The sequence below is a fragment of the Nicotiana tabacum genome, chromosome 7 (genome assembly GCF_000715075.1).
Source record: "Nicotiana tabacum cultivar K326 chromosome 7, ASM71507v2, whole genome shotgun sequence".
Lineage (NCBI taxonomy): Eukaryota > Viridiplantae > Streptophyta > Magnoliopsida > Solanales > Solanaceae > Nicotiana > Nicotiana tabacum.
The window spans coordinates 165,119,874-165,133,525 of NC_134086.1; the positions used below are offsets into that span (position 1 = coordinate 165,119,874).

The 13,652-nt window shown below is 35.0% G+C and overlaps 2 protein-coding genes across 2 annotated transcripts; one reads left to right on the plus strand and one right to left on the minus strand.

The window, feature by feature from the left end:
• The first annotated feature begins 224 nt into the window (after positions 1-224).
• Positions 225-3,709, plus strand: LOC107792938 (uncharacterized). Its single transcript, XM_016615203.2, has 4 exons — positions 225-589; positions 1,333-1,559; positions 1,966-2,073; positions 3,276-3,709. The coding sequence occupies exons 1-4, from the start codon at positions 397-399 to the stop codon at positions 3,393-3,395; spliced, it is 648 nt and encodes a 215-aa protein (XP_016470689.1). The 5' UTR covers positions 225-396; the 3' UTR covers positions 3,396-3,709.
• A 506-nt stretch (positions 3,710-4,215) lies between these two features.
• LOC107792937 (amino acid permease 6-like) lies at positions 4,216-9,747 on the minus strand. Its single transcript, XM_016615202.2, has 7 exons — positions 9,575-9,747; positions 8,617-8,841; positions 6,233-6,326; positions 5,926-6,140; positions 5,563-5,708; positions 5,237-5,464; positions 4,216-4,896 (listed from the first exon to the last, which is right to left on the minus strand). Exons 1-7 carry the CDS (start codon positions 9,657-9,659, stop codon positions 4,471-4,473), a joined length of 1,419 nt encoding a protein of 472 aa, XP_016470688.1. The 5' UTR covers positions 9,660-9,747; the 3' UTR covers positions 4,216-4,470.
• Between the last annotated feature and the right edge of the window lie 3,905 nt (positions 9,748-13,652).

A 13,652-nucleotide genomic window follows, 5' to 3' on the forward strand; every position in this document is an offset into this window, starting at 1 on the left:
AATTGTTACCATAAATAGTGAATAAATATCTTCAACAATAGTTGAAATACTAAAAAATAAAAATAAAAAAAAAATAAAGAAGGGAATATACATGACAACAATTTTGGAGACTTAAAAGCTGGTTGGTTGGTTGGGTGCAGCGTAAGTAATTTATCTAGGATGGCGACACAGATGATAATTGCTCAGCTCTAGTTATATTATGGCTACAAAATTGCCAACACATTGCTGAAAAATTCTATGGTACACCTCACAGGTTGAGTGACAAACAGTAATCCTCTGCCGCCGTTTCACTAATGAAGTGAAGCTTCTTGAATTCTAGCTTCTACTACAGCTAAAGTTTCTGTAATGGAATTGTAATATTTTAATTTCATTTGGAGGAAATTTGATCATCTAAAAATGGCGTCTTTCCAGTTATTGAAGTCCCCATTCTCATTTTCTCAGTCTAATCCTGATGTTTTTAGCACCATGGTCCGAAGGAGGTTTCTGCGTATGAGGTTTCAGAGGAAAAATCGAATCTTGAATACATTTGTTGATACAAAGTTTAGGGTTTGTTGTAGAGTTCAAGACAGTGGAAACCAGAGTAGTAGTGGTAATCTTTCTAACTTGAAATTTATTTCAAAAAGCCTTGTTTTTTTTCCTTTGATCAGGAAAAATCCTTGTTTTTAGTGGTATTGGATATGATTTTGTGTGTGTGTGTAACATGATTTCAGTTGTAGCATAGTTTTGCTGTTCCAGTCCATTATTTTTTCTTCAATTCTTGGAGATATTGGATTTGGTGAAAATTAAAAGAGGCTGAATAACTTGTGGCTAGATCAGAAAGTAAGTACTGATAGTTTAAGTGAAGTATCAGTTAATTGATTGCAAAAGGTGATTTGCCTCTCTTTATGAGGTTCAATGGATTGATTGTCCTGGCCGTGGTAATTAAGAGAAAAATGAAAATTTGAAATATTTCAGGCAAAAGGGGAAAGTGTTAAACGTAGAATTAAATATTGGACGGGCTATTAGGTGAGCTATCTCCGTAGATCTATTCCGTAGTGATTGAACTTTTCAGCTTTTGATGGGAATTCCCTACATATCTTAAGGTTGAATCCCTTGAAAATGTATTCAAATACAATGGTCAAGTCTTTCAAAAAAAGCAGCAGCTCTGGCTTAAATTTCTGAATTTTATTGGTTGTGGTTGAATGGATTGACTTGCCTAATGAACATAAGCCAATCGCTCAACTATCGTGAAGCCTCCATTTTCACACCGTCTTGAAAGTGTTGTAGCTTTTACTTGAATACACTCTTGATTTTTTAAAGAAGAATCTCAAATCCAATGTTGGTTCTTCACAGGTGAAGAACCTCCGGAGTCATTGTTCATGAAAGAGTTGAGAAGACGTGGCATGACTCCAACTTCATTGCTTGAGGAGACAAACACAAACACCAAAGAAGACGAGGAGACAATATCTAGGGAAGAAGATGGAGGCTTCTATCGAAGAAATGCACTCTCAACAGATTCTGGAAGAAATTTGACTAATCAAAGGGAGCAGTCTATGGCACTGAATAGTGAAGGCCTTGAGGTCGGCATAATTCCTCCTCCTTATACGTTGTATGAATTTAGTTCCACATGATCAATATTGTCGTGCACTGTTAGTATGCATTCTCATTGGTTCTTGGCCTGATAATATTGAGTTTCTCCCTTCACCTTGAATTTTTTGTCGCATTGTTGACTTGATATGTTTTAAAGAATAAAATAGAGGAAAAAATTATTTAAGAAGTATGACTTACCAAAAAGGAAAAGTAGAGCCTTACTATTTTGGGACAGGAGTTGCAGTAATCAACTTTACAGAAAACAATCATATGAAAGATGTGCGATGAGTTATTAACCTTATTGTTTTATACATTTTCATGAGTTGACATTATTGAATTTCACTATAAATGGGGTTATAACTAATGATCAGACAACTTTATTTGTTTGTTGTGTAGGGTTTGATTCCGCGGGCAAAACTTTTGCTTACTCTTGGGGGAACATTCTTTTTGGCATTTTGGCCGTTGATCCTCGCAACTATTGCATCCTTCTCTGCTGTTTACCTGGTAATTAATTTCGGTGATCTTTGGTGTGCATATTTCTGATGTCTTTATTTTAAAGAGGCTACTGCACTTAGTTAACTTGTGTATTTATCTTTCTGCTATACCAAGTCTTTTGGGCTGGCTTATTTATATTCTGGAATGACTTTAAAAATTCACCGAAGAAAAAGAAAATCAGATCTTTGTTCTTATATGATACTTGTTTAGTTGTTCATCTGCCCCTTTTTTTGGGATCCAGAAGATGCAAAAGCACAAAGTTACAAAAGTGTAAGGCTCTCAACAAAAATAAAGAGAACCAACAGAATCTATTAGCTGATTACATCTTTAACATAATTCAGTTTTGTCCAACAAAAAAGATTTGTCTAACATCTATACTTCAGCCGGGTAATGTGCAAACTGCAAAGCCTTTCCATAGAAGCATCTGTAGTTTCTTTCTTTCCATAGTGTCTAAAACACCAGCAGGGGTCATTTTTTCCATATGCTCCTAACTGTTTTTTTCACTTTCCACAACCCCCAATTGGTAGAAGCTGTCTTTACGGAGTATGATGTCACCCAATGAATACCAAAAATAGTGATGGTGTGTCATCCTGACAACTGTGCAGTGAAGAAATAACTGGTTGACATCCTCTACTTCAGTCTTGCACATATCGTGAAGGGGCTATTTAGTTAGGGGTAATTTTGGGGGATGGGCTTTACCTCATCAGAAAATAAATAAACTTATCTAATAGTTGTGAAACATATCATGATTGCTTTGAGGTATTATGCTTGTTCTGAGTAGGAAAAAATTAGAGATGATGAGTTAAAGCGCAAAAAAAAAAAAAAAGAAAGACGAGCTATAGCAAAAATATCTAGCAAAATGTGGCCAAACAAATCTAATAGTTTGCAATGTCAAACTATGTTATGAGTCTCTGCTAATCTGAATTGCTACACATATATTATAAAAGTTGGGGATCACAAATGGCATGATTTTGGCCTCCAAGAAAGCCCGGGAAAAAGCAATTATACCTAAAAAGAATTCAACAAAAGAAACTAAAAAGGTGCATGAGTTGAACATACCTCACGTGTTATTTGGTTTTGTGGAGGTTAGATTTGAAGCGTGTTTGACCCTATTAATTTACATTTCTTATGCTTTTGGATGTATTATGATCAGCTGCTAGTTTTATTTTTGTTCCTGATTTACCATTGACTGCTTCCTTCTCTTTCGGCAGTATTTCGGACCTCAGTTTGTCCACGATGCAAGCAACAGACTTGGTCCACCACCATATATTGATCCTTATGTACTACTCGAAGAAGAGAGGATATCACAGACAGCTCCACCTCTAAATTGAGTAGCTGCTTGTTTCATGAAGTTAGACCGTTCAAGTGTTAAGTAAAGGTTTCCATTGCTTATCCCCGGTATATTTACCTTATCATTTTCTGGTTGGACATTACCGTGATAGCTAGAAGATAATCATGTTGACTGAGAAATCTTATTTCTATGACTGTAAAATTTGTAAAAAATGAGAACGAGATAAGATTTCCTATTCCGAAGCACATACTGTATATTCTGTATTTTGATCCCTTTGATGGGAAGTCTCCAGTAATTCTTTAGAAGTGGAGCTTGATATGATAGCCCACGAGTTAGACGAGTATGAAAGTCTCAGTTGCTGTTAATTTTCCCTTCTCAGAATTCGACCTTGAAATATATCTCACCAGTATGACATAAAGTTTTCTAGTTTCAAGCTGACAACATACTAGTAAAGGGTGAATTTTATTGATGTTATTCTGCGTTCGTCGTACAATTTGTGAAACATCACTTGGTTCAATGATAGGAGTGATTCTATGTACTTGATGGCACTTGAAATTGTAATGCCATAGTTATTGTATTGAATGTCAAAACTTCATTCTGAAATAGGTTTCAAATCATTTTATCAATTGAAGGTATTCATCAGAGTCCTAAAATACTACTTTTCTCATCCCAATTGCAGGATACTAAAACAGTAAAAAGTTTGAATAGATTATAAAGTGTTTAGGGAAAATGTTTAAAAGGGAGATAATCTGTTTGTAAATGGTCAAATTAAGTTCAAAATAATATAATACTCCTAGTAGTTATTGGGCAGAGGGGGTAATACCAGGAGTTGAAACCCATGCATATAAACATACTATCTGTCTGCAAGAAAGTATGATCTCATATCATTGGATCCAAATGAAACCTATAGCAACATAGTAATAACTGTATGAAAACTATTGCAATTCTGTAAACCCAAGCTAGGACATAAGTCTTACAACATAGTACAAATGTTTATGCCTTTAATAAGTAAAGGCAAACTGTCCTGTATGTCACTAAATAAAAGAGAAGGAAGGTTCAAAAGGTGGAGAATTTTTCTTCCTTCCTTATTCTATACAACATTAGCCACAGGAACTTCAAGACTCAGATTTGAAGAGCTGGAATTTCTGAAGAGACTTGATAAGGCCTTGAACAGATCCAGCAGCAGCGAGGAGTGAGATAATCAAGCACACAAGACTCAAAATCTTCAACCAAATCCAGGTAAATGAATATTTAGGAATCCTGGCTTGTGCAATGTACATCTGAATTGGGAAATAGACAGTGAGTGGCCAAAATGAGGCTGCTCCCAGAAGCCCGACGAAATCGTTGAAGAATGGGAATAGCATGGCTAATATGGTTGTGAGTATCACATATGCAGTTCTCCACACCAGCCTGTAAAAACTGAAAGGGAACAGCCCCAAGGGTGAAAGGTTAATCATGTATTCTCTTGTTATGAATTTACTTTCTGGCCATTTCTGTTTGCTCCAACCTTCTACAAATGCAAATATTGGTTGACAGAACACCTGCAAACATATTTTCAAACTGAGCTTGACATAGGATTTAAACTGATCTGTTATGAGAAAAACTAGAAGTGTCATGTCTGCACCAAGGGTATGGCCTACATACCCTAGTGGTCAATGAAGTGGAACAGAAATCATGGGAGACCAGGGTTCAAATCTCAGTACAATAAAAAATGTGATTGTTTTCATCTACCTAAGGGCCCCTTGTTCCAAGCTCATCACTTCAATACGAAGGCAAATCCATTCCCTAGTCACCTGGCTAGACTTATCCGGTATTTGTGCTGGTAGAAGAAAAGATGGGAAAAAAAGAACTACAAGACGTGTTTGTTATGTTTGATGTTACCTGGTAAGCTCCAACAAGATGAACCACAATGCACACATTAGCGAAATCAACAAGCCAGAAAGGTTCATAGAAACCGAATCCTGTTAAAAAGTTTCCAGGAGCTTTGTTTCCAAATGCAGCATAGCCAATTAGTCCACAGAGCATGTAAAATATTGTTGACACAGAGATACCAATACAGCTAGCTCTTTTCATGTACTGATTCTCTCTTGGATGGGATTTCAGAGTGTCCTGTTGGGTCAGTTGATCACAAAACATAATTAAGTAGCTAGAAAAAAAGATTAGAAAACTGATCTTAGCTAGTGACTGTTAAAAGAAAGATGCTTTGCCTGAATTTCAATAAGAACAGTAGAGAAAGCATAGGCAAAGGCAATATCTCCAAGAGCAGAGAAGGTGTTCCACATCTTGTCTGTGCCTGACAATTCCTTTCCAATTCTTGTTCCTGTTAAGCTTGTGTTTCCACTTACTCCATCATCTTCCATGTCAAATTTCAAAACATTTGTAAACCATCAAGAAAAAGAAAAACGTCAAAAATTAAAGGCTTTAGTTTTTATACACTGACACCGTAAAAACTCTTTACGCTATGAGATCACCTTTTACAGTAGGTTGACTGTGTAAAATTTTTTTATACCGTCAGTAAATAGAATATAAAGCATAAAATAAGAATAGAACATGTTGGGAATGATACTAACTTGCAATCTTGGCAATAGAGAGACCAAGTCCAATGAAAGAGTAAGCAAAGGACATAACAGCAGCAATGAGGGAGAGAAATGAAAGCTTGTGAAAATTTGGGATTTGGCTTAGAATAATTTGGAAAATCCCAAATATAATTATGAAGGGATTGTTTGACTCATGACAACCAGCAGCATGACCATGCTTATGAAAGCAATTGGATCTTTTAATTGCCCTGAAAGAAAAACATAGAATTAATCATGAATGATTATGATTGTGTACTAAATAAATTAGCCTTTAAAAATTGTACTATGAAAATATTCTTACACCATGCTGATGGATGTGGTGATTGCATATCCAATGGTTATGCCAACAAGATTACTATATTGAGCTATTCCACATAGCTGGACTTTCATTCCTCCTGCATCCGTAAAAAATAATACGGCACAATAAATATTTAGATGAATCTGATTCTTGTTTATACAATGCAAAATCTCTAATAAGGGGGTGTTTGAACTACTTCTTTGAGAAAAAGAAAAAACGTTCATTGCTTCTTGCTCTAAGTGCGGCTAAGTGGTAGAGCACTCAATTAGTAGCGGTGGGCAGAGGCGGATCTATGACTTAAACTTTATGGGTTCAACTTTTAAGAGTTTTAGCATGAATCCATTATAATTTTGAAGTTATGGATTAATATCTACTATTTTTGCAATTTTAATAAATATTTATATATAAATTTTTACTCCGCGTCAAAAATTATAGGTTCAATTAACTCGTCGGCACAACATTACATCCTCCCCTGGCAGTGACCGGTCAATATCTATGTGTTATGAGGTTATTATTAACATTATTTAAATATACACGTATGCACTCAAGCTCAATAGCCCTATGGTTCAATAATTATTGGTACACCTTTACAAGTGAAATTAGAAGTTCAATTATTAGTTTTAGGTATGTCTAGTGGCCCCTCTTGCGTTTTAATTAAGTATTTTTTTTCTTTCTTTTTAATTTTTTTATTGGTTTGTTCATTTCACATTCTTAAATCTAACACCTTGAAATCCTTAATCTCCCTTTGTCATCACAAAATTTTATATAATTAAAACTAATAGCAGTAGATGATGTAGCATGGTTCAATGATCTTAGTATTTTTGATTTGGAGTATAACTACATACTCCTTTTGTTCCAGTTTATGTGAACCTATTTCCTTTTTGGTTCGTTCCAAAAAAAAATGAACCCTTTCTAAATTTGGTAACAATTTAGCTTAAACTTATAATTCTACCCTTAATGAGAAATTTTTATAACCACACAAATACTCTGGCCCCTTTTTGAATTGTTTAGGACCACAAATTCCAAAAGTCTTCATTTTTGCTTAAACTCCGTGCCCAGTCAAACAGGTTCACATAAATTGGAACGAAGGGAGTATGTTATGAATCATGAAATTTATAAGAAAAAAAAAATTAATTTTAACCTATAATTTCTTAATGTTAATGGATTCATGGAAAGAATATTTAAAGGCTGAACCCAATATATATATATTTTAAATTCACCTCTTTATAATAGTGCACACATCTTCTTGAAATTCTGGATCCGCCTTGACGTTGACAATGTATTTTCATGATCATCGACACTTCTGCTTAGTTATACATGTATTTTAGTATGTTTACGTGCCATTTTTCATCATGAAATACGCAACTGTTTAGAGTGCATTTATTTTACTTAGATGAACTCGGTGTAATTATTCGTACTCTTTAAAACATTTTATGTCCTCCTTCATGTTAAGATTTGTCCGTTGTCGATCCAAATATTCTTTTAAAAAAAATAGAAAAGGACAATAACTCATATTGAGAAATGGTTAAAATTGTAGTCAGAAGCAGAGACTGGGGCGGCAAAGTCTAGGCAGAAACATAACGAAAGAAGATACATAAGTGAATCATTAATGAAATCCTTATCTCTAATAGTGGCTTTATGCAAGGAATACTCAATTGTCATTAATGACCACAACCAACAACCCTTCTCTTTTTTGTTCTCCTGGGAAATTGACGTGCCTGATTTTTGGTCTAAAAAGATTAATGTGGCACATTTTCTTTTTTTATTATGGTCTAAAATATCCCCAGACCCTATTAGTGAGATTTTACTGGGTTGTTGTTGTTGTTGGTCTAAAATATATTTTTATATTTTAACAATATTTAATTTTGTTATTTTCATTTTATCTTGAATGAAATAACTTGTTAGGATCCACATTGCGGCTCAAGTTTTATTTTGTTTCTTAGTCCCATGTCTTGTCATTGGTTAAACGTCGTCACATAATTAAAATAAAAAAAATGAGTGTTATTTTTCTCTCTTTTGTTTTTTAATAACACTTCAAAATTGTTAGATTTTGCGCATCTATGACCATTGACCAAAGATGCATTTCAAAGACAATGTCAAATATTCCCGTTGACCATTATCACTTCAACTAAAAAAGAATCCAAACTTGATTGTTTAAGCCGTTACGAATCTAACCTAAGAAGTATCTCAAGTGAAATCATTAATTATTAGCTCAAAAACATGTATAAACTCTTACCTCGAGAAACATGCATCTGAAAGATAAATGTCACATTGATCTCAGCACGTAATTAAAATAAATACATTCAACATAACACGATGCGTTATTGGAAAGGAAAACAACACAATCCGTAATTTCGCGATTATGTAAATATTTTTTAAACTCTTACCGAGATGGGAACGAACAGCATCCATATAGGTGTAGTTGCGAGAGCCATCAGGGGCGCGATAACAGTCAGCAAGAAGGAGAGAAGTGAACCAAGTTATGACCGAGAAAGCAACGAGAGCAACTGGTCCTGCTATCCATCCCAACTGTGCTGTTGCCCATGCCAAAGATAAAACTCCTGATCCTATCACCGCTGTTATGATATGGGCACTTGTAGTCAACACCGTTCCTGTAATTTCACGAAATTAATTAATTATAATCACTTTACTTTTTGCAAGAAATCTCACTTAGATTTTGCAGAAAATCATAAGCCAAAATGTTTAGATTTTTTCTTTTTTTAAAATAACGGTGTTGTCCAAAACCAACTTTCATATCTAGGCATCATAGCAGGGATCGAATAACACTGCTCAACTAGGCATAGAATTCGCCTATTTTTTTTATATACACCTGGTTAATTCCCATTTCTTTGGGTTCTTTTTTTTTTTGGGGTTTCTTTTTTGAAACAATCTTCAGCTACATCCTTTTAGTTACTTTTTCTTTCTCCTTGTCCTTTTTTCTCTTTTATGTGTTTGAAGATTCTTCTTGACGCCTCGTGAGTGAAATTTTGCAAAATTTTTCATAAATGCATGTGAAAAAGATGATCTGAGAAAAGAAAAAGTTTCTTTTTTATGGATTTGCATGATAAAATCTGACTTATAGAAATTTCAAGATTTTCTAAGAATGCATGTATATGAAGAGACAAGAAGGATTGCTTATATGGTCAGCATCCCACCTAAAATTTCAGGGTCGTAGGTTCGAGTCATTAAAGGAGCAATAATTTCAACAAAAGAGATCAAAGGAGAAATCAAGGGACGGGGGAACGGGAGGAATTAAAAAAATGTATATATATGGAGAGGAATCTAGTAAGAAGTGTTTGCAAAGGGCAAAAAAAGAAGAAGAAAAAAAAGTGAAGGGATACAAACCAGTTCGTTTGGGGCGACCATCATCATCAAACTTGGAAGTATCATCAAATCCTCCTCCCATTGAAACACTTAAACTCCTCTCCATTTCTACTCTCTCTCTCTCTCTCTTTGAATGCTAAAAATGGTCACATAAATAGAAAATGGGAGTCCTATATGTCTTATTTATATACACTGGACAACCAACACACAAAGATTCTAAAAGGGGCTTGGATTTTTTAGTGAAGTAATAAATGGAACTGTGTGTCGTGAGCTTGTTTTTCAAGTTTTCTTTTATTTGTTTATTTATTAAGTTTTCAGTAAATGTGACCGCTAACTCCGGTTGAATTCAATACATGTTTTACTATTTTTTACGTTGCGTAGAATTCACAATCTATTAATTAAGTACAGTATTACAATTTCAGTAATTCTTTTTTCTTCCTTTCATATGGCAAACAGTGTAATGATGATTAAGGCCTAAGGGCCATCCAAAATGCGGGTTAAGCACTACATTTCAGAGGGAAAAAAATCAGTAATAGCGAGAATTACAATTGGTAATTGAAAAATAGTCACAGTTTCAAAAGTATCGAAATTTAGCCATTTTTTACGTAAATATAAAATCTGAACAAAAACACCCTTAAAAGTCCAGAAAAATTCCAGCATAATATGCTAGAGTTCGATTTTTTTTTTTACATATGAGATTCCAGCATAATGTGCAATAATTCCAACATAATATGTTGTAAGTTCATAACGTAAGAGCTCCAATGTCCAGTATATTATTCTGGAACTTTTCGTGTATAGTAGTTCCAACATAATATGCTGTAAATTCATAACGTAAGACCTCCAATGTCCAGCATATTATACTGGAACTTTCCGTGTACTGGAGTTCCAATATAATATGCTGGAAATTTATACGCAGGAACTCCATAATTCAGCATATTTTGCTGGAACTTTTCGTATTTCAGCAAAATAATAGCTATTTTTCAATGACTTTACAAATGCCGGCGATATTTCAATTACAAGTCCGAAAACTGACTAACCCATACTATTTTCACCTAGATTTCTTGGTCTTAAGGGTATAAACTAGTATTATATCACTGTTTAGTAAAACTCAAATGTTTGACCATATATTATATCAAAACCTTGAATTCTTTTGCATACCCTATATAACAACAAATGTACCACATTTATCGAAGTCGGCTTTTTGCTTTTTTCCATTTCTCATAGGATATATATTTTATGTTAAAGGATTAGATGTTTTTCCTTGTGAAATATAGTCGAGGTCGCTTTGTTGCTTAAATTTGGCATTAAAGACCTAATTAGTCTTGTAGCGAAGTCAATCTTTTGCCAAATTAAGCAATAAGGAATTAAGGATCAAGTGCTTCCCAATGTTATGCCAACATTAAAGCCCAATTTTATTTAACAGGCGAGGTTGGTTTAAGTGGTAGCATCTTGACCTTAATATTACGAGTTAGGGATCAAATCATGCTAGAACGCTAAGTGAAAATCACTGCTTGATAAATTATCTCTCTATGGGCCAGGGGCGGATTTATGGGCAAATATATGGGGCATGTGAACTCATGGTATCTCCGGCAAACTAAATATTTTATGTACATATGTTTTAGAATTTGTCTAATATTATCTGCTGGCACTCATGTGATGATAGGCTAAACTTACGTATTTTAGTCGCTTATTACACTCTAAATTACTGCACTTTAATTGAGTTTGAACTTTCATCGCTAGTGTTTTGCACTAATTGTGTATTTTATGCCTTGTAGGAGTGATTCCGAGCTATGTAGATATTATAGAATGAATTCCAGTGATTTGGAGCTTTGAAGTCTGCGTAAAAGCCCAAGAAATTAAGCCAGGATCGTGTTCGGGGATCAATAGATGATATTAAGAACGAAACAAAGAATCGAGCGGGCGTACGACGCATTGTCTAGTAAAATGCACATAACTTTTCGCTCAGAACTCCGTTTGGGCTCCGCAATATATCGTTGGAAAGCTACTACAACTTCATGTTTTGCATTTTCGCGAATTCCCAATAACGTGGCGCGGGGCGTGCCGCGCCTGTGGAAAATTCCTACAGCCTGTCAGAATCAGCTCTCTGAACTTCCCCACAAGCACATGGCGTGGCACGCCGCCCCATGCGGCGCGCCTGTGCAAATTTACAGAGCCAGACTCCTATTATGCGCAGGAAAAGATGTTTCGTGTGGGCCTGACCCTATTTGGTATAAATACATGTAAATACGCTATTTTGAGGACGTGGGGGGGGGGGGGCATACTTTTGACATAATCTAGACCTAATGAGGCTAAGGAGAGGAGAGATTTGACCTAAGGAGGCAAGAACACACTAGGGGCAAGCCGGAGAATTCTTCTACGAGTTTTTTACTTCCTTCTTCCTATTTTCATTATTGGTTATGAATTCTACTATTGTTTGCATACTATTATGAATAGCTAATTTGTTATCTAGGATTTTGATGGAACCTATTGGAGGATGATTTTCCTGTTACGTTAATATAGATTTGTTGTAGCTTTTTCTTTAATTGTTCAACTACGTTTATATTGTGGTTGGTTGAAGAGCTCTCAATCGACTGTGCCTATTTAATGTGTATTACCCGGGAGAGAGCGTATATTTAGGTAGTTCTTGAACAACATCACTCCTAAAATATATGAGGGATCAATACGGAGGGTTTAAAGGTGTGATTAGGGATAACGGAACCTTGGTGCGATCCAAGCCGTACTTAACGCCAGCTAGCATAATTCGGAAGAATATGCCTAGTAAATTGTGGTAATTACTCGGGAGAGAGTTACGACAGTCAGAGTGCTTATGATCGGTAGAGAAAACTTAGGCAAGTTTATAGGAAACGTAGCGGAAAGGATTCCGACAATAGGGAAAATCATAACTCTAGACCTCCTTAAGGATTTGAGAAAGATTTCTTCTTTTATTGCTCATCGATTTCTTATATTAGAACAGAGAGAAAAGATTGAGGATTGAGTTCTGATTTTTTTTTGGATTTGTTATTCCGTCTTCTTCTCTATTAAAAAAATGCTAAAAAATTTCGAGTTTTTCGTTTGTTCATAGTTTGCTTCAAAAATCAGAAAATTTCAAAAAAAGGGGGTTCCGTTTTCCTTCTCTGGTTCTTGCTCAAAGCGGAGTTGATTTAAACGAGATCGTTTCTATTGAAGCTGTTGTTCGAGTTAGAAAGTTGATGTTTTCCGTTTCTGTTTAGAGGTTTTGGTTGAGTTCTTGGTTGTGGATTCATCCAATTCATTTCATTTCGATTGCTGTAATTTGCTGAAAGATCAATTGGAAACTTTGACAGGTTCATCTCGTTCTCATATCTTTTTTATTAGAGTTGGCATCCTGATGATTCTCTGTCACTAGCGTAAAACTCGAAATCCGGAGTGCCTTTGCTATATGAAAAAGCTTGAATGTTTCTATTTTTCATTCTATGACGCTTGATTATTTTATCCAGTGCGTTTGGGTAGTAATATATTGTTAGATTAAGTGAAGTCTTCATGATCTGAAATGATACTAGCTCTATCCATGTCTTGTGCTCTTTGATTTAAAGCTCAATCCCACTGTCTAAACATGATACATGTTACATCTCTCTGATTCTTGTTGCCTGTAGGTTAAGTTTTGTGAATTAGGATCCCAAAATGGTCGCTGAAACATGAAATTTGGTGCTTTGGCTTGATAGCTTTAGTTGTACCTTTCTACTACTGGATCTTCCTTATTTTTCAGTTAGCAAAGAGCAATAGATAAGGTGTGCCTGTGATAAAATGATAAGTACTGGAATATCCACAACCAACTTGATATGTCCAGGGATTTTTAAAAAACTCTAGCTGAACAGTTTTGCTTATGCAAATAGCAAAATAATCTGTTAAAATCATGTTATACCAATAGCTGTGATGCTATGACTCCAAAATAATGAACAAGCTCATGTGATTCTTCGTTGGAGACTTTTTAAGTTGGAGTATGTTTCAACATGAATCAAAAGTAGAGTTTTCTTTCATGAGGATGGGGTATTAGTTGATTTAAAAGTCACTTACTACTGTGCAGTTGAAATATTTTTTGTTGTGTGAGTGAAGGGTGTTC

What these genes read in the sequence shown, in the direction of transcription:
- LOC107792938 (XM_016615203.2), top strand. Translation starts at nt 397, where the DNA reads ATGGCGTCTTTCCAGTTATTGAAGTCCCCATTCTCATTTTCTCAGTCT. An exon ending in TGAATAGTGAAGGCCTTGAG is followed by an intron (nt 1,560 to 1,965) that starts GTCGGCATAATT and finishes TTTGTTGTGTAG; the next exon opens with GGTTTGATTCCGCGGGCAAA. An exon ending in CCTTCTCTGCTGTTTACCTG is followed by an intron (nt 2,074 to 3,275) that starts GTAATTAATTTC and finishes CTCTTTCGGCAG; the next exon opens with TATTTCGGACCTCAGTTTGT.
- LOC107792937 (XM_016615202.2), bottom strand. Translation starts at nt 9,659, where the DNA reads ATGGAGAGGAGTTTAAGTGTTTCAATGGGAGGAGGATTTGATGATACT. An exon ending in TGGTCGCCCCAAACGAACTG is followed by an intron (nt 8,842 to 9,574) that starts GTTTGTATCCCT and finishes GTGAAATTACAG; the next exon opens with GAACGGTGTTGACTACAAGT. An exon ending in ATCTTGTTGGAGCTTACCAG is followed by an intron (nt 4,897 to 5,236) that starts GTAACATCAAAC and finishes ATATGTTTGCAG; the next exon opens with GTGTTCTGTCAACCAATATT.